The 18,295-nt window shown below is 42.1% G+C and overlaps 1 protein-coding gene across 1 annotated transcript; it reads right to left on the reverse strand.

Annotated features, from left to right (window-relative positions):
- Positions 1–4,261: 4,261 nt before the first annotated feature.
- On the reverse strand, positions 4,262–16,843 carry rb1cc1 (RB1-inducible coiled-coil 1). Its single transcript, XM_034554991.1, has 23 exons — positions 16,180–16,843; positions 15,157–15,271; positions 14,934–15,060; positions 14,663–14,833; positions 14,312–14,514; positions 13,578–14,049; positions 13,293–13,463; positions 13,026–13,210; positions 12,675–12,861; positions 11,921–12,002; positions 11,739–11,803; positions 11,550–11,653; positions 11,209–11,335; positions 9,141–11,053; positions 8,781–8,967; positions 7,989–8,097; positions 7,572–7,848; positions 6,585–6,636; positions 6,434–6,481; positions 5,944–6,002; positions 5,702–5,829; positions 5,398–5,468; positions 4,262–5,222 (listed from the first exon to the last, which is right to left on the reverse strand). Exons 2-23 carry the CDS (start codon positions 15,225–15,227, stop codon positions 5,145–5,147), a joined length of 4,887 nt encoding a protein of 1,628 aa, XP_034410882.1. The 5' UTR covers positions 15,228–15,271; positions 16,180–16,843; the 3' UTR covers positions 4,262–5,144.
- Between the last annotated feature and the right edge of the window lie 1,452 nt (positions 16,844–18,295).

The following is an 18,295-nucleotide window of genomic DNA, read 5'->3' on the forward strand; positions in this document are numbered from 1 at the left end:
TCATAAATACATCGCCTTTAAAAAAGAAATTAAAAATACAAATAAAAGCAGCAGTTCTGCACAATGCACAGCGTTCGTTTTTTTGTTGTTTTTTTTGCATCTTTAAACATTTTTTGACAAATTTAACTTCCCCCTGAACACGGAGGGATAAGAGGAAAAAACATTTCTCTGATGAGAACAGAAACAGCAAGAAGTTCTAACAAGGAAAAGCCTGCCAGGTGGCGAACTGGCTGCACCAACAGAACGCACAATCTGTCTGCTTCTCCTTCCAAACCATTGACAGCTGCCATCACCAGCCTCGCACACTCGCACTCAGTGGCTCCTCAGCTCCCTGCCCATCCCTCTTTAGTGTTTCCTGCTAACCTCAGAGACAGGGTCACCTGGCCCCCTAGTCGCCCGTCTGTGGGGCCCTGCTGGCCCCCTGGAGACCTGCCTGCACGGGGATGCACGGCTAACAGAGGTCTACCAAATCCTCTTTAATATGCAAACCAAGGGGCTCTTCCTTTGACCCGAGACCATAGCTTTTCTAACAGTGTAATCCAAAAAAAAAATATATATTCAAGTGATGTCCAACGATGAGATTTGATTTTGATCTGCTGGTTATTTGATATTGAACATTATCAGAGGCAAAAACGGCACCGCGAAGCAGCTATTTGGGCAGGTTATTCCACTTTAATTAAAGTAATACGCAGCGCACGATCGAATCAGATTACGTTGTCCTCGACCCGTTTTTTTTTGGAGAAATAAATAACCTACAGTTTGAACATTTTTGTTGTAAAATTGGAGCAGAGTACAAAAAAAAAAAAAAAAAAACCCTAAGCCCACAGATGCACAGGGGCTAAAATGAAGAGTGTTCCACAAAGCTAGCATTGCAACTGGGCTAAAAATACAAACAAAAAAAAAAAACCTGGCAAAGTTATTCTGATCCCTTATTGGTCCCATAGTTTGATTTCACATTTAGCATTTGCATTCCCCTTCCGCATAAACATTTAATTCTTCTCCTCCCGCAGTACAATGAGACTTGAGTGACTTTGGCAGCAGATTTTTGGATCGGTGCTCCTGAATCCACCAGTGTATGTTATCAGCAGGTAAACAAGCTTTCCAACAAAGCCATAATGGAACTGCAAGCGGCATAAAGAGGCTCATCTCAAAAGCTATACAACCCATCAAAGCTGGTGTCATTTCCTCAACACTGCACTGCAGCTGGAGAAACTGCACGGCTGTTCGTTACAGTTTAAATCGCCTGTCTATTTTCAGACACTTTGGAAAACTATTCGTATTGATTATTTACTTTGTCAGCGAGCGGGCATTAACGGGGGGGGGGGGGGGGGGGGGGGGAAGAAACAAGACAACAAGACAACAGATTTACTGGATTCTTATCCGTTTTTTGTTTTTGTGAGGGAATAAAAAAATTTTAAAAACTGTCATGCGCTATATTAATGGGATTTGCACTATAGGGTATTTGAATAATTATTTTCCCAACTGAAAATGCAATAGTTCTATCTATATTTGGAAGGATTACCGATGGAATTGAACTTAATGTGAAAAGATATATATATTTTTTTAAATTACGTAGTTTATAGTTTATACACTTCAGATGCAATCTCGTTAACCGCGCGCCTGGATGCTCGTCACCCAACTTTTTACCCCCCCCCCCCCCCCATATTTGCCTTTTGGGTACAGCTCAAGATGTGCACAACTAAACCTACGCACTCTCCTCCCAGTGAGTGGAGAAGCCTCAAAGCCTTCCTTTCATATGCTGCATTATCTCTTTGGCGGTAATTATCCATAAAACTATGCCATCAGATGGTGATGATTTCCAATATGAACCCAATAAATGTGTTTAAAATGTTGAATTATCATATTTATGTGGATATGTGTTACTAATAGTGATTATGCTCGTCATGTGGGTAGAAAAATCAAACCCATCTTTATATATTGCGCGTTCTCACATATTTCGCAGACATTTCATCACACATTTAATCTGCCCCTGTCTAAGATTTTCCTTCTGAACCTGTAGTCAAGGCAGAGAGGAGACAATACGGGATGAGATTATGAAGCATGTCTGTTAAAGCATGTCTGTTTGATCATCATTCTGTTTAGGTGAAGTTCTCTCCTTGGTCTCTTCAGTCCCTGACAGCAGATATGTAACCTAATCTCTTTCCATAACCCTTTTCTTAGGCATGAATAGGGTGGAAATGTGATGGCATTAAGTCGATTTACTCCTTGGTTTGCAGTTTCAGCCTTAATGCCTCTTGGCTCTTCTTCCAACACACTCGTTCCATTTAGATTTTCTTTTTATTTATTTTTTTTCCACGAAAAAAAACAAACAAATATAAATGTTATGTTAAGGCTTCCCCCCCCCCCCCCACCCCCCTGTTTTTTTTATTTTCATTTATCCATCATTTTGAAGTTCATGCATATATTTGCCCCTGCAAATAATGCTTGTTTATTCGCAGCTCCGTCTATCTCGTACAGCGTCGAGAGATATTGGGGGGGGGGAGAAAAAAAAGAAAAAAATCTAATACAACTTGCGTATTATCTTCAAATACGGAGGATATCGGTGACAAAGGGCGAGATCTGAGACTGCGTGGTCCCTGACGTTCGTTTTTTTTTTTTTTGGGGGGGGGGGGGGGGGGGGGGGGGGATATTTCACATTTGCTCATCTAAACCTTAATTTACTGCCTCCGGCATGTGTTGACAGGCAAAGAAAAGCCATTCTAATGTGTCTTTGGATTTCAGCTGATGGCATTTGAAAGCTGCATTGAGATACCTGTCTTTATATACAATTATTGGGAGTACGTTTGTGATGAATTTATGCTTCGGGTTACTTTTTGAACTTTTTGCATAGATAGTGAGTAAGGAGATTCATTTTAATTGTCTTTTGTGAGGTAATAAAGTCTATTAAGTAAAAAAAAGAAAGTCTTACAGTCCTCAATACTATCAACTCTCTCTCTATATATATTTTTTTTAATATAATGTGTAATTTGATATTGTCTAACTCAACGCAGACGTACACATGTAAACATGTACACATATTACCCAAATTCAATCGTAATAAAGCCTTTCGAGTATAACGATGTGGTGTCTATGTACGCTACATGTGGTTCAACCCAAAGTAAAACGTACGTAACATATATTCAGTTTGTATTTAAAGATTTTTTTGTGTGTGTGTGTGCAAAGAAAACCCCCACTTTTCACAAGTGTTACTTTCCCCGTCAAATTAAATCGTAAAAGAATAAACATCACGACGAGATCGGGACCTCGTCGTGAGCCTGCTGGGCATCCAGTTTTAAAACGACGGCTAGTTTTTAATGATCGTAAAGATATGTAGTCGAGTGTTATAGAAATAACTTTGCCAGCGAGTCAAAGGCAGTTTTATTGGTGGAGGGAGCTAGACTCCACATGGCAATGCTAAATCCCATTCAGCCTGATGGGAGTGACTCCCAGCAGCACTGAGCTCAGTGGGGGGTTGTAAACATTTACACTAAGAGCCTGTCCAGTGCACATGGTCGGTGCTTGCCAGCCACCTCGGTATCGAATGTTGTGTTGCATATTTTGTCATTCAGGCCTGTCCCGAAAATTGTAGGAATCACACCATCAATTTATGAAGGAGCCATCCAAAATGTGACAACGGGCTTATGCTAAATGGAGAAAATAGAGCTAAACATTGTTAAAACACCCCTAGACCCACATGGTAAGGGAGTGCTCGGCAGAGAGCTGCTATGCTCCCCGCTGTGAACTGGGAAAGTGATGTTGGTGGGCTTCCTTCTCCATGAGGGCCGCATCGTTCTTGGGCCCGCGATTTGAAGCCCCCTTTTCTTTTTTTTTTTTTTGAAGTCTGTTTCCCTGCAGCAGCGTGCCAACATTAATGTTTCCACAAAAGGAAAAACGCTAAATCAAATGAATACACTATACTGTGCTATTCCACATTGACTCCTGAACCCCCCCCCCTGATAATTTTTTTTTTAAAGCATCATTAAAAAGCTTTTTTTTTTTTTTTTTTTAATGTTTTATCATATACGTCCAAAAAGTCAACTACGGTGTTTTATTTTATTGTTATAACAACAAGTTTGAAGACAATGGTTTCTGAAATATCAGCAGGTGAATTAGCAAACGTTCAATTTTAGCCTATTAATCCGGGAAAACTTTGTACCCCTTAATGATTATAAAGCTTTGTTTTTTTTAGCATTACATATTCTCAAATATGGAACGATACTTGGCCCAAAATATATTTTTTTAAAAACCCCAGCAGAGTATATTTGGGATCAATCCTTTATTGTTTTCCAAAACTCTATCTTTTACAATACAGTCATGTCTTGTTACATGTGTGATTTTGATGGGTAATGTACAATGTCGTCCGATAAATGAAACACAGTCACAAAGTTTTTCCTTTCTACGTATCAATATTCTACGATAGTGAGAAGTCTGCGCCGATATATTCACTCAGGTCTGATTAAAACTTCCCTTTTTCCAAAATCAAAAAAAAAAAAAAAAAAAGCGTAGTTTTTTTTTTTTTTATTTCTAGTTTTTTTTTTTGAAAGTGCATTTCAAGGATTGCAGAAGAAGACCGTTTTCCATAAGTCGGCCATAATGTACATTTCAGTATTGACGGAGGGCCACACTGCTTTGTGAGTGACAAACAGCATTAACTACGTTTCCAACTACGACATTTATCTGGATAAGTGAAATCAAAAGAAAATATATCAATATGCATGCCGCGAACATTCCTCCATAAACATTTATAATAAATGTATTTTTTTTTTTTTAATGTAATTATGTTGATAATGACACAGTATTTTTCCACAAGAGGACAAATGCTGATAGTGAGAACTAATATTTAACATCCAAATTTTGTTCAATTTTACACACAGGTCAGATAGAATAATGCCAGTGTTTAGAGCAGTGCCCTAATAAAGTTAATAGCATTTGGTCCACAATAACTTATCTGGGTTTAAAAGAAAACAAAAAATGTGATAGCAGGTGGGGGATATTGAACCAAAAATAGCACGACGACTATTTTAAAATTCTTTACATTGTTACGGTCTTATTTTTTCGATTCTCAAGTTATGAATTATGATGCGAAGGTTCCCGTTCAAAGATTAAGCGATATAAATATACATATTTAGCTCATTACTTGGCCGTTATACTTTTCTGTTCCATGGAACAGCTTTCACTCGGTAGAACTTGGTTCCCAGAGGAACCTTGAACCTGTTCTGCGCCTAGGGAAGGAGACAAGGAAAAGGAAGCTTTCGTGAGACAAATGAAAAGGTGAAACGCAGACGACGAATAAATCCAAAAAGAAGAAAAGATTAGATTTCAAGGTCCACACTTCAGTTATGCAAGTTTATTGATTCTTACACACACACACTACAGAACTTTTGTCAAATTCAGTACCTTTTTCGCCTGGCAATATTCCTTCTCCATCACCTTTCCAAGTACCCACGGCCGTCTTGAGGTCCCCGTTGCTGAACAATAAACAAAACAGGCTTGTTAAAGCAAACACTCAGTAAACCACAAATAAATCCCCGTGTGTGTGTGTGTGTGTGTGTGTGTGTGTGTGAAGAAGCTTTTTAAGATGACGCCTACATTCTGTTATACATCCATTCATGTCGTACATGTGAAATCAGGCAAACGTATCACTTTTGACGACGGTAAAATGGAAGAAATCCCAAAAATGTCCAAAACTGCAGTGGCTGACCTGGTTTGAGGTCCAGAGCGGTGAGAGACTCCGAGTGCAGGAAGTAGAGGGTCGGACCCACCGTGAACAGCACGTAGTTGTCGTGCCGTTCATCCAGGATGATAAGAACCAAATCGCCTACCTGGAAACTGAAGAAGAAAAAAAACACACACACAACAGGATGATTACAAAGACTTTTTACAAACTAGTAACGTCAAAAACAAACAAATACAGCGAGGACACGTGTTTTCATATCCACTTACTCTCTGATGGCGATCTTGTCCGAGTGCCGTGACGACACAGACGACATGCTCTGAGACATCTAGGAGGGAAGAGAATCAGGAAAACGTTTAACACGCGTTATTACACTGAAGGGTTGCCAATGACGACCATTGATGACTTTGAACATTTGACTCATTGGGCGAGAAAGAGGCTTAGCAACTCGTATTATTAGCATTCATAACCAATGTACTGCATTATACTCTATACATTTAAACGTGATCCTATTTGTAAATCATGCAAATTCAGGCTTGATTTAAAATTATTATTATTTTTGATATACTTTTTTTTTTAGCATTCCACTCAAATTCATCCCTCTCCTCACTCTAAATGTCACTCTTCCATTCAAAAAATGTTTGTTTTTTCTTCGCTGAGCTCTTTGGCCTCCTGGGTCAGGATTTCACTCTTTGATGCTACTGCCACCCAGTGGAGCAGGTGTTACATAGCCCATAGAGATAATATTAAATAACTGACCAGTCTTTGACTGAGGCGCTTGTTTTCTTCTTCCTTCATGTGTAAAGTCTGAAACATATATCAGATTAAACAGATAAGAGGCATCCAGAAAAAAAAATGGCATCTTTGCGCTATCAAATGCAAATGTGAAGAATACGGCGGTTCTATTTACCCTCTCGAGCAAGAGGATCCGCTGCTTCTCCTCGGACATCAGGACGATGTCACTGCAAGACAGAAAAAAAACATCAGATTATATGATTTATATCTTCTGGAAAGACTGTATGTATTGTGTAGAACATTTAAATGTATCAACATGTGAATTGGTTCTCATTTCTTGTCTCAATATTTAATAGTTCTTGATCTAAAAAGTGATGAATGGAGAACTTACACTGTCTGATCCTAGCCTGCCTGCCTCCTTTTCCAAGTCAAATGTCCTTTCTGTCCATCCATTTTTTGGGATATTTTACGCGATGTCCTCTTAATTTCTTCTTCTTTTCTTCAATAACGCAAAGTCCCTTTCTGTCAGTGGCTGGCCACCACAAGTTTGCTGTATACTTGTGTATAACAAACTTTATTATGCATTCTTTACCCAGCACAATATTATGTTAAAGTACAGGAATCTAATTTTCAAGCTCGTATATGTAAATGTGCCATCATTAGTTTGGACTTAATAAACTAATTTCTTGTAAAAGCAAACAGAAAATATATTCTTAACCTCTGAATAGACAAAGTATAAGAATATTTTCTAATTATTTTTTTTGCAGTTGTTTAGATCAAGAAAAATGACAAGGCAGCAAAGTATTAGACGAAAATGTTACTGAAGACGAGGACTCATTGTTGTTAGTCAGTGGCGTTCACCTCTGATTAGATTGAATGGAAATTAAAACTGTGTGAGTGTGTGTGTGTGTGTGTGTGTGTGTGTGTGTGTGTGTGTGTGTGTTTAAAACCAAAGTCCAAAGGTGATAAGAAAAGAAAGAAGTGAGCTTCTCGTCTACACAGAATTTCCTTTCTGTGATCTGTTGAAACTCTCTCACCAAAGAAACCTTCAACCCTTCAACCTTCAGTATTCAAAAATAAGAAGTGAAGCAATGGCTAAATGTGATCGGATTTCTTCCCAACATAATATTAATTTTTTTTCTTTTAGAGAAAAGACGCTTACTGGACCGTCACCATGCTGGCCTCCGCAGCTGAATCCACCTGCTCGTCGTCGGGAATGGCCGCCACAGAGGCCAGTCGGTCGGCTTCGGGCTCGCAGGAAAAGGCCCCGGCGACCGGCGGCGCTCCGGCTTCTGACGTCTCCCGACCCGACGACGGGCGAGGCGAGAAGAAGGCGGACGACACCAGCGCGGCGCCGCGCAGGCGGTTCAGCTCCTCCTCCAGGTGCTTCTTCTCCTGCATGACGCTGGCTCGGTCCTCGGAGAGCGTCTCGATCAGAGCTGCAACGAGTTTCGGGTGAATAAGAAGGTGAAAAACCAGAGTGGCTGAACATTTCGACAAGATTACATTACATTGTGTTAAGGCATCAACTTTAAATTTAAGTTAATAGATCTTTATGATGTTTTTTTTGTTGTGTCACCTTTGTCCTTCTCCTGCTGCTGGGTAACTGTCCGCCACTTCTCCGTCAGCTCATTGATGATCTGCTCTTTCTTCAGCTTCTCTCGGGTCAGAACAGTGTTGAAATTAGTCTAGAGAAACCCCCCCCCCCAAAAAAAACATTGTGTTTTAACGAGGTTAACAATCATTTTGGTAACTGCGGGGAATTTATACGAAAAAAAGCACAAACGATGGGAGACGATGCCTTTTAATTGCTAATTTCTAACAATGCAGATCCGCTTGCAGCCATGGGAGTTGCGATTGTTTTTGTTGATTTTTTTTAATGTTCCGTTTGATTTTGATTTTTGTTTTTTGCTTGTATTGTTCCATGTCCTATCTCTTCATCGTGTATTTATACCCAGTTACTGAAGAAAAAAAAAAAAAGCCCAAATGAAATGAAATTATGTGAGCTCCACTGATGTTTCAAATGACAATAAGTTCAGCTTGATTATGCGATATGTTGTGCACAACTTCTTGTTAGCTTAAACTATGATGGGTGGGGCAACATGGAGAGGTCCAATAACCTCAATAACAGGTATACAAATCATAAGAAAAATGAAAAAAGACAACTTATGAGTAAGTAATTTGTAAATAAATCTTTCTGCTGTGACGGTGTCAATATCTATAAAAAAATGTACGCTTTCACAAAGTAAGTTCTCCCGTTATTAAGCATCCACACTACACGACATGCACGTATTCAATGTTTGCCATTATTAGGAGAATAACCCTCCTTCATCGTTATGAGACGTAGCGCTTCCTGCCTAGTCACACAAACCTGCTGCTCCGCGATTAGCGACGTCTTGAGGTTCTGCATCTCCTCGTTCTTCTTCTTCTCCAGGAGGTCCATCTGGGACTGCAGGCAGGCCCTCTCCTGCTGCAGCCGCTCCTGCAGCGCCGAGTCCAGAGACAGAGGCGCTCCGGCGTCTGCGCGGCCCTCGGCGTGCAGCGGCAACCCTTCGTCACTGGGAGAGGCAACGCAATCGAGTTTAATGCCAACGAAAGACATTACGTGACGTGGACACACGAGAACACACGGCGAAAGACGACAAACTACAATGGGGTTAACGTTGTTTAGGAGTGGGCTCCAAACTACAGAAAGAAAAAGCTAGATGTCGTTATGTGATCAAACATTCACCTTTTTGAGGATCGTCGCCCGTGGAGCTCATCCTCAAGTTGTCTAATTTTGTCGAGCAGCCTCTTCTCCATGTCCTTCTTCTGCTGCTCCAACTCGTTCAAAGCATCTGGCGACGCAACTTTGGAGGTCAACTCTTTTCCTAAATCTGTCTCGGTTGCCTGTCTGTCCTGCTCTATCTTTTTGGAGAGCAGGTCGTTGTCTGCCTGCAAATCGTCGATAGCAGTCCTCAATTCTTGCTCCAGTTCCTGGAAACTCCGGAAGCGCTCTTCTTTTTCTTCGTTCAGGGCCCCCGCTTGCTCAAGCTTCTGCTGCTGCTCGGCGTGGTTCTCATCGGCCTCCCGGACCTGCCGCTGCAGGGAGATGAGCTCGTTCCGTAACAAGATGGCCTCGTCCTCGTGCGCGTCCACCAGCTCCGAGATGCAGTGGTCCTTCTCGAGCCTCATGAGACTCCTCAGCTCCGCGAGGTCCACTTCATACTCCTCGTTTTTGACATGAAGCTGTTTTTTGACGTCGGCCAGCTCTTCGCTCAGGACTTCGGTCGCGGCCTCGACCTGGGCCTTCACGGTCTCGGCCTGCTGCGCCTTGGCCTCCTCAAATAAGAGCCTCAACTCTTCCGTCTCGGACTCTTTGAAGGCCAACTCCACCTCCACTTTGCAGCGGAGTTCTGCGAGCTCGGTAACCCGAGCCTCCAGGTCCTTCGTGTGGTTTTCCTTCTCTTGGAGTGCAGCGGCGTGGCGTTCAGCCGCCTCGCTTGACGTTGCACTGTTTTCGGCCGCCAGGTGTTCCAGAGCCTCCTGGTTGACCTTGGCGAGGGTCTCCAGATTCGCCGTGTGCTCTCGCTTCATTTTGTCCTCCATCTCTTTTAAGTGAGACCGCTCGACATCTTCCAACTCCTGCCGGATCTTCTGCTGGCTACGTTCGATCTCAAAGTGGAGATTTTCAAGCTGGCTGGTCAGGGAGTCTCTTGAAGTCGAGAGGGTCTTGATCTCCTCGGTTTGATCGCTCATCATCTGCTCGAGGCTTTTGATCCTCTCCGTCTGGTTACCCTCCGTTTGGGCACATCGCTCTTTCTCACTCTCGAGCTGAGTGAGCTCTTTCTCTTTGCGCTCCATGAGTCCCTCCAGCTCCAGCATTGCGCGCTGGACGTCCCGAACGATATTCTGGTTCACTTGGTTTTCCTCCGTCAGTGTCTGAACCTGCTTCTCAAGCTCCTGCCGAAGGGAGAGAAGCTCACTTTGATGCTGCTCCTTCAGTTCCAGTTTCTGGGTTTGGCAGATGCTGTCCACAATGTTGCTCACCTCCGTGGTCAAATTTCTCAAAACAAAGCCAAAGTCGTGCTGTTCTTTTAAAACCATGCCTCTCAAGTGATGGAGATCGTCCTTCACGCTTCTGAAGTTCGAATGGGACTCCTCTGCAGCAGATCGGTACTTCTCGATCACTTGTTTTAGCACAGTGATCCTCGAGTTCTCCCTCTCGAGTATCGTGGTGTCCTGCATGCGCTTGTTGTCAATGGCGTTAATGACCGACGAATACAGCGACTCCACCATCATCTCAGGGCTAACGGGGTCACTGATGGGGTTCGGAGAGGTCAAGTTCTCTTCGATCACAAACTCGTTGACAGCAGACATGAAGTCGGACTCGGGGCTCTCTGCTAGAGAATCCAAGTCGAGGGAGCCCTGCTGCAGGACTGGGTCCATGTTGGGGTGGCCGATCGTTTCAAAGTCAAATGTTTGCGCGTCGATGCTGTCTGGGGATAGGTCCTCTAGCGGTGCTGGGACGGGAACAAGCAGTGGCTGGCAGCTGGGCCCCTGCAGGCTCAGGGAGGACGGGGTTTTGGAGGACCTCGGCGTCGTGGTCCCAGGTACGCTTCCAGACTGTGGGGTCAACATGCTGGATCTCTGACTAAAGGATATCTTCAAAGACAAAAGAGAGGAAGGGAGCGGGAGAGAAGGGAAATACTTTCAACATAAATGCATGAGAAAAGCAACACAAAAAACAAAAAAAAACAGTAACAAGCGTATCTGCATTTGTGCTTAATAACACAAAACATTAATCAAGCGGTTATTACCCGTTGTTCACTTAGCAGCTCAGTAATAGTTTGAGACATCTCGTCCACACTCTGTGCCGCTTGGACCAGCCTGTGAAGCGTCTCTACGTGGCGATTTAAGGGCTCGAAGTCACACATCGTGGGAACCCTGCGGAAAAATATGATAACGTTAAGGACAGAATTCAAAACTGGGAAAATCTGTGGCAGAGGGTCTGAACGAGTCAGGACAGAATCCCAACCACAGGATCGAGCGCCAAAGCAATGGACACAAACCTCCAAATGTAGGTTTTCATCAGCCATATCGTAGGAGAGTTCTGGTAGCGTTAAAAAAAACATTTCAATAACCGGGGACGGTGACTTACATCAGGAACGGCTGCACCTCTAGAGGACAACAAGATTTCAAGTACTGCAGGTCGTCAAGGGAGATGTCGGGAAGCTCGTCGTCAAACCTTCTGGGCTTTCGTGTCTATGAATAAAAGAAGGGACCCCTTAAAATACTGTAGAAATAATATACACATTGAAAACCAACCGCTGATAACATTGTAACTTACACAAAACGATGTTGGAGGCCATGAATCGAGTCCTCTAAACAAACGATTCCTGAGGAAAGACTTCCCTGAAAAGACACAAATAGATCAAACCCCTGATCTCGGTTGGCATCTGTGTCACTTCAAAAGGCACGCCGCGCTCCACAGTGACAACTCAAACCAGCCGATTTCAAAAAGACACTCACTGAAGAGTTTACCAAAGGATTCTCTTTTGAACTTCTCCGCCTCGTACAGTCGTTTCCCGTCCTTCACGAGCGCGTAAGCCCACTGAAAAGAGTGATATTAAGGATTTTACAACAACAAAGTAATAATCGATGTCCACTCGATGCAACAGGAGTGGCTTCCTGTTGCATCTACTCGATAGAAGACGCCAAATATGAGCTAAATCAATTCCATTATGGCCATCCGATTATTTCCCACTCTTACTGTACATTTACACACAGCTATACGATGAGGAAGGACAGAAGTAATTATGAGTTGATTAATTATACGCAGGAGATTAAAAAAGGGCTGTTAAGTTTTAGCCTTACACTAAAGCAATCGGAGTTCCCACAGTAGTGAAACTCCCAAAGCCTCCTAGTCCTTCATGAGTCTGCTACATACAATGCCCCATATATAATAAGGGCATTAAGACCAGTTTCCTTTGGAAATGATACAGGACTGCAATGCCAGTTTATTTGGCATATTTTCACATTTTGTTACTACTTTAAGAATGTTCAATATTGCAGAGTAAGCCCACTGAAAAACAAGTATTCCCTCCAACACTTGAAAATAAGTAAACAAATTGTGTCCAACAACACAATAGGCTCTTCTTTTTTCATTGTGGTGGCAAAGACTACAGAGAAAAACTGGCGAACCATGTAAATGCTGTGCTCTGCGCTAAAATACGCCAGAAAGCTACAGAATGATGACTATCCAATAACAGCATGCAGCACTGACCTCTCTGTAGTGGCGCATGAACATTTTCCGCCGGACGACTTCAACCACCGCCAAGCAGTACATCTGGGGCACAGTGCTGAGGGCATCTACCACCCTCACTCTTTCTATTAGCTCCGTCAGAAGTCTGAGTAGAGCCTGAAGCTTCTCCCCATCCTGGTCCGCATGAAGCATCACGTAGCAGCACCATCTAACGCAAAACCACGAGCACAGTTAAGAGTTGCAGACAATGATTCTCTTGACTTTGTGTTTAAAACCAGTATTCCTAAAGTCAATAGAACAAGCCAACAGCACTGTGTGCAGAAAGCAGTGAGCTAACAAACACTTTGGGGAAGAAGTGGTTTTCAGTTTTACTTAAGTCGGACTTGAAGGTTGTTTGCAAGTTCTTGTTTGGCAGTGGTGCACTTCTTTTTAATGTCAAGCAGCTTCCTGTGGTTGTTCAGCATGATCATCAGCTGGTTGGTGTGACTCAGACACAAATCAGGCAGCACAGACGTATCCTTCAGGTTTTCAGCCCGCTTCTGATTGGCCAGAAATCCCTGCAAGTGATATAATGAGTGAGCACTTAATTAAATACCGAGACAATAACTTGATAAGTGTTCATCTCTTTACTTTACGAACCTGAGCAAGTTCTTTCTGTTCATTCACCAACTTCTTACAGCTTGCAATCATTTGGTCTAGAGCGTACAACCGGTCCTCGAGCCCCTTGATGGCTTTCATGTTTTGATTATCTAGCTTGGAAATTGTGTCGCGACAATCTGTCAGGAAGGGTTGAATAATACGAGGGTCGAGCTGAAAGAAACAAGAATTCATGGAAAAGACTTGTGATTCTTTTGCCACCGCAATCACTGCAAATTTAGAAACACTTTCTTGACGTTGTCCATTCATACATCATGTGTGACTAACCCTATTGATGGAGTCAAAGCATTTCCTCACAACCGATTCCACATCATTGGGTCGGTCTTGCACATTGATCCAGTCCAATAGTGTGACATTGAAGCAGGACGGGTTGGTGAACTCTGGAGAATCGTCGTCGTCATCATCATCATCCTCGTCATCGTCGTCGTCATCGTCATCGTCGTCGTCATCGTCTAGAAGTGCAGCTCTCAGCCCACCGCTGTCAGTCATTTTTTTTGTTTCCTGGTTGCCAGGTGGCTCACACGTGGCCCTCCCAGAAGCCGGGGAGGAGGCTGACGACTTGGAGGGCCGTTGTGCATCGGTGCCGCGGAGCACAGAGTCCGTGGATTTTTCTCCTTCCGTCTCGTCCGAATCCTTCCCCGGGGTCGGACTTGACTTCTCCATGCTCTCTCTGTAACTGTGTCTTGTCAAACATTCCAGCAGAGGTATCCTCGCCATTACAGAAACCGATGTCCCTAACCTGCAATCGTAAACACAAAGTCGATAAGAGATCAACTTCATCAGGCTCATTTCCTTTTAGCATAAATACATTAGAACTTGGATTCATTTACTGTTACTTCAGTTATTTAATTGAGCTAAGACTGTGATCAAATAAGTCTAAATATTGACCATGTCAACAAAGGCAATGTGCAGTAATTACTAAGCATACAGCACTTGAAATTTAAAATTTAAAATGTTTGGATAACTTTATGAAAAAGAATGTTCTCTGTGCCAGCACTTACTTTGAGAGTTTGATCTTAATTTCCTCCAGGTCATGTTGATAGTTTGTGTACGAAGTGTCAAATTTGACGAGCAACTTTTGATAAGACAAAGTGCAGTCGTCCAGATTAGCCATGATGGCAGCCCAGCCTTGGTGTTGCATGTGTTCATCGTGAACCAACCGTTCACAGAAAGAGCAAAGTTTCTTGGCAACTTCAAACATTTCCTGCACAGGGAACAAATACAGTCAGGACAAGTTAGGAGCATTCTATCTAAATCCAAACGGATTGGATACAATGATTATATGAGTACATCTCATAAAAGGTGCATATGACAGGCAGCTTTTAAAAATGAAAAAATTAATAGGTAACTACCAGAGCAAGTTGTGTTCGCGAGGCAACAGTGTGAAAGACCGCTGGCATCAGTAGAGACTCCTCTACTTTAACCTGAATCTCACTCTCAATCGAGAAGGTGGTTTTGGGGATCGTTGGATCCCGGTCACACAAGATCATCTCTTTGTTGAACAGGAATATGGGGTTGGTTTCCTGAAGATGAAGCGTAAAAAACATTAGTAATGTTTGTCACAAATGCAACCCTTGACACTTTTAAGCCACATAAAACGCAGACAATAAATTAAAAACGTACAGTGCCAGCACTGTAGCTGCAGACCCGCCTCTCTGCAGCCATACATTCCCCTCCATTGACAACAAGGACTTGATGTTGAACTGCAACCTTATATTTGGCTTGGATGGCATGTTTAAGCTCCAGTACACTGAAACAAAAAGAAAGACTTTATTTAGATCACAAAGAAACCAAGATATTCTGACCACTATTTCTCACTAATATTGGTGAAATGCCAGCTTCTTACGTTTGGACAGCAAGATCAGTGTCAAATGTCAATGTGCTGCCATTGTTGACCTGGAACACATACAACTTCATGTTGAATCTCCCTCTCTTCGCGTTTGCCTATCTTCAAGGCCAACCTGTGAAAAAAACCCACAAACATGAACATGAGATATTTGATAATCTTTACATTTGATTATTGTTTCCTTATTATAATTACATGTAATGTTCTGGTGAGAGGGGATGGTACCATTTACTCAAACCACAACACAATAAAGCTAATTGATACATATATAATCATATGTACATATGGGTATTATTATTAGAGTCTGCATCATTAGATCCTTTATTATAGGCTTTAACAAAAGGTCAACATGTCATCCTCTTCTACCCCATCATGTAAGGCACAGGTAACTTCCTGTCTACTGTATAACTATCTCACTACCTGAGTCACCACTCTTTGGTTACTGGACGCTGTTTAATAATATGCAAGATGCCCCATTTACATGTTGGTCTGATGTAATGTAAAAGGCAAACTTTCCAAAACTGACAGAAGAAGTGGACACATTTTATCTGGAGAAATGAGATCACAAACAACCAAGTGAAAGATGTAATAAAAACAGAGCTAGCTTAACTGTTAACTGTTGATGTTTACCAGCTGAGTTTCTGCCACAGACTGTGAAGATGAAACGTTAGCTGATTGCCGTCAATAACCGTTTGCGGGCCTCGAATCATTACGGGGAAAACTCACGGCTGTGTGTGGTTAACTAACCGAGGGCACTTAACCCCCGGGGCCTCCAGTTAGTCATGGTTACAGTGGCATAAAGCAGTCGGTCGCGAGCTAGTTAGCTGCTCAATAACAACCCCCCGCTGACTGGCTCTCGGCTAACACAGCTGTCCCGACAGACGTTTCTAACGTCGATGAATTTGACAAACGTAGTGAGATTATCACCCCGGAAAAAGCCAGCGGCACCCGTTCAGACACATATTGGTGTAACGACAAGATTCCACATTGCATGAACAAAATAAACGCATTCATTGGCCTCACCTCACTTCGCTCGCATCTCCCCGTTCTTGGGTCTCCACTTCGACCGTTCGAGCTAGCTAGCCAACGAGCTAATAGCAACCGAGCTAGCTAGCTAACCAGTTTTAGCTTGGCAGACATAGAGCTAGCTTAGCGAGCCGCCTAGCTAACGTGAGCTGCACTGGGATAACTGGGAACCATGGTTAAACAGATTAAAACATATTGCTGGGGGGAAAAAGAGAGCAAATGTCTAATACTGGGCATTGAAGGTGTGACACGCCAGACGAAACCACCAGTTGTTTATCTCAGGAGTCGTTAGCTAACTACGCTAACACCCTCTTAGTCTGTTTTGTTGTTGTCATCTGCTCATGCGCCATCCGTAAACGATCGGATCAATTGAAATCCAACTGAAAGACAATTTAGTGGTAGTTTTTGCATGCTAGACTGACATAGGAGGCTGCTTTAAAATTAAATGATGTACCGTTTCAGCTGGATTTACATGCCAGTGCATACTTTATATATTTCAACATTTTAGTGGGTGACATCAAATATAAAAACTGTAGGGAACTAACCCATCTAAATGGTCTTATCAACTACATATGTGTCTAATTTCTTCCTTTTTTAGATTTGAATGCAATGTTCATAAAGAAATTGTTAATCTGAACTGTTCTGCTTCATTTCGAGTTTTCATTCACGCGACATTTTAACATTAGTCGATTCAGATATTTATTTAATTTAAAGATATTCCTTTATTTACTCACGTATTCGTTTGGCTAGCCATAACCATAACTTCCAGTTTTAAATCAAGTCCGTATTAAAAAATCCCTCAAAAGCATGACATTCATAGAGAGTGTCAGATATAATCTATACTACACATGTTCTATGTTTTTATTTATACTGTTTTGTTCTCTCTCTTTTTACATGCATGCTCTATAAAACTACTTAGATCAATAAAGTAAATCAACAAATAAAAATGTCAATCCCAGAGAATAGGTTCAAAAGACTCAGCTCTTAGAAAAGTATCTAATTTCCCATCTGTATCTTCGTTCGTCACTGTACTTTTCCAGGTGTATGCTGGGAAAATAACAGAAAAAAACGATGTCGAGTGTTTTGCTGCAACATGAGAAGGGGTGTGGTTAATGTCTGCAGTGTGTGGATGAGTCTATTTTGCTGCAGAGAGGAGGTAGTTTAGGGGTTGTCGCTTGCTCTAGTGGTGTTTTATTAAACTGAAACGTTTCATTTTTCTCATATATTCCTTTACCAGGCATGATGTTCGCGATTCAAGACACGAAAGCTGAAGAAGGGGAATATTTTATTAACTGTTAAAAAATACACATGTATAAAAAAAAACACCCTTCCAAAGTTACAGCAACTAATTTTAATTTACTTTGGTTAATCTGAAAATACACAGACGAAGGGACATTAATGCAACCAGAAAGCCAAACAAACAATCAATGCAGTTTTTTTCCACAGGTATTTTTGTTGTGTTGTGCCTTCATTATTACATCCCATTGTTTTACATCTCTAACGTGAATGCTTTTGAGAAAGCCCAAATATCAATTAGATAAATTACTCCCCAATGCCTTTATAGGGAAGGTACTCTCTGTACATTATAAAATAAGTACATAATGTATTAAAATGAACAAATTGATTCCACACGAGTCGGATGATTAAAATGATGCTCTGTCCGGTGTGAAGATAACCTTTTATTAAGAAGGTATGGCTTGTGTGTCTATAATCTCTAATCTTACTGCACAATCATTTCTGTCTATATATTTATTGACATTTAGGTGAATTACCCTTTAATCATTGTAATAGTCTATAATACAAACTCCCCCCCAGAGGTCACTGGAGCGCAATCATCTAATAAACCAAACGCAGCCAATGGAATCAAATGGAATCAAAATGGGTGTTTCCTTTTTCTTCCTCTTCCTCTTACACCTCACACCATCACCTTGCAACAACAAGTCTCATATGTGCGACCTACAGCGACCGCTTTGTACAGTGCACAAAAGTCACTGTACGAGAGGTCACCATAGCCCCTAGAAAATAACCTCATGTCGTAACGTGAGCAGCAGTCCAACAGTGTAAATAGGAAACGGCTCTTTACGAGGATCACATTGCGCTGTTCATCGAGTGG

The sequence above is a fragment of the Cyclopterus lumpus genome, chromosome 17, assembly GCF_009769545.1.
Source record: "Cyclopterus lumpus isolate fCycLum1 chromosome 17, fCycLum1.pri, whole genome shotgun sequence".
NCBI lineage: Eukaryota > Metazoa > Chordata > Actinopteri > Perciformes > Cyclopteridae > Cyclopterus > Cyclopterus lumpus.

What these genes read in the sequence shown, in the direction of transcription:
- rb1cc1 (XM_034554991.1), bottom strand. Translation starts at nt 15,227, where the DNA reads ATGAAGTTGTATGTGTTCCAGGTCAACAATGGCAGCACATTGACATTT. An exon ending in AACAGAAAGAACTTGCTCAG is followed by an intron (nt 13,211 to 13,292) that starts GTTCGTAAAGTA and finishes TATCACTTGCAG; the next exon opens with GGATTTCTGGCCAATCAGAA. An exon ending in AGCTGCTAAGTGAACAACGG is followed by an intron (nt 11,054 to 11,208) that starts GTAATAACCGCT and finishes TTGTCTTTGAAG; the next exon opens with ATATCCTTTAGTCAGAGATC.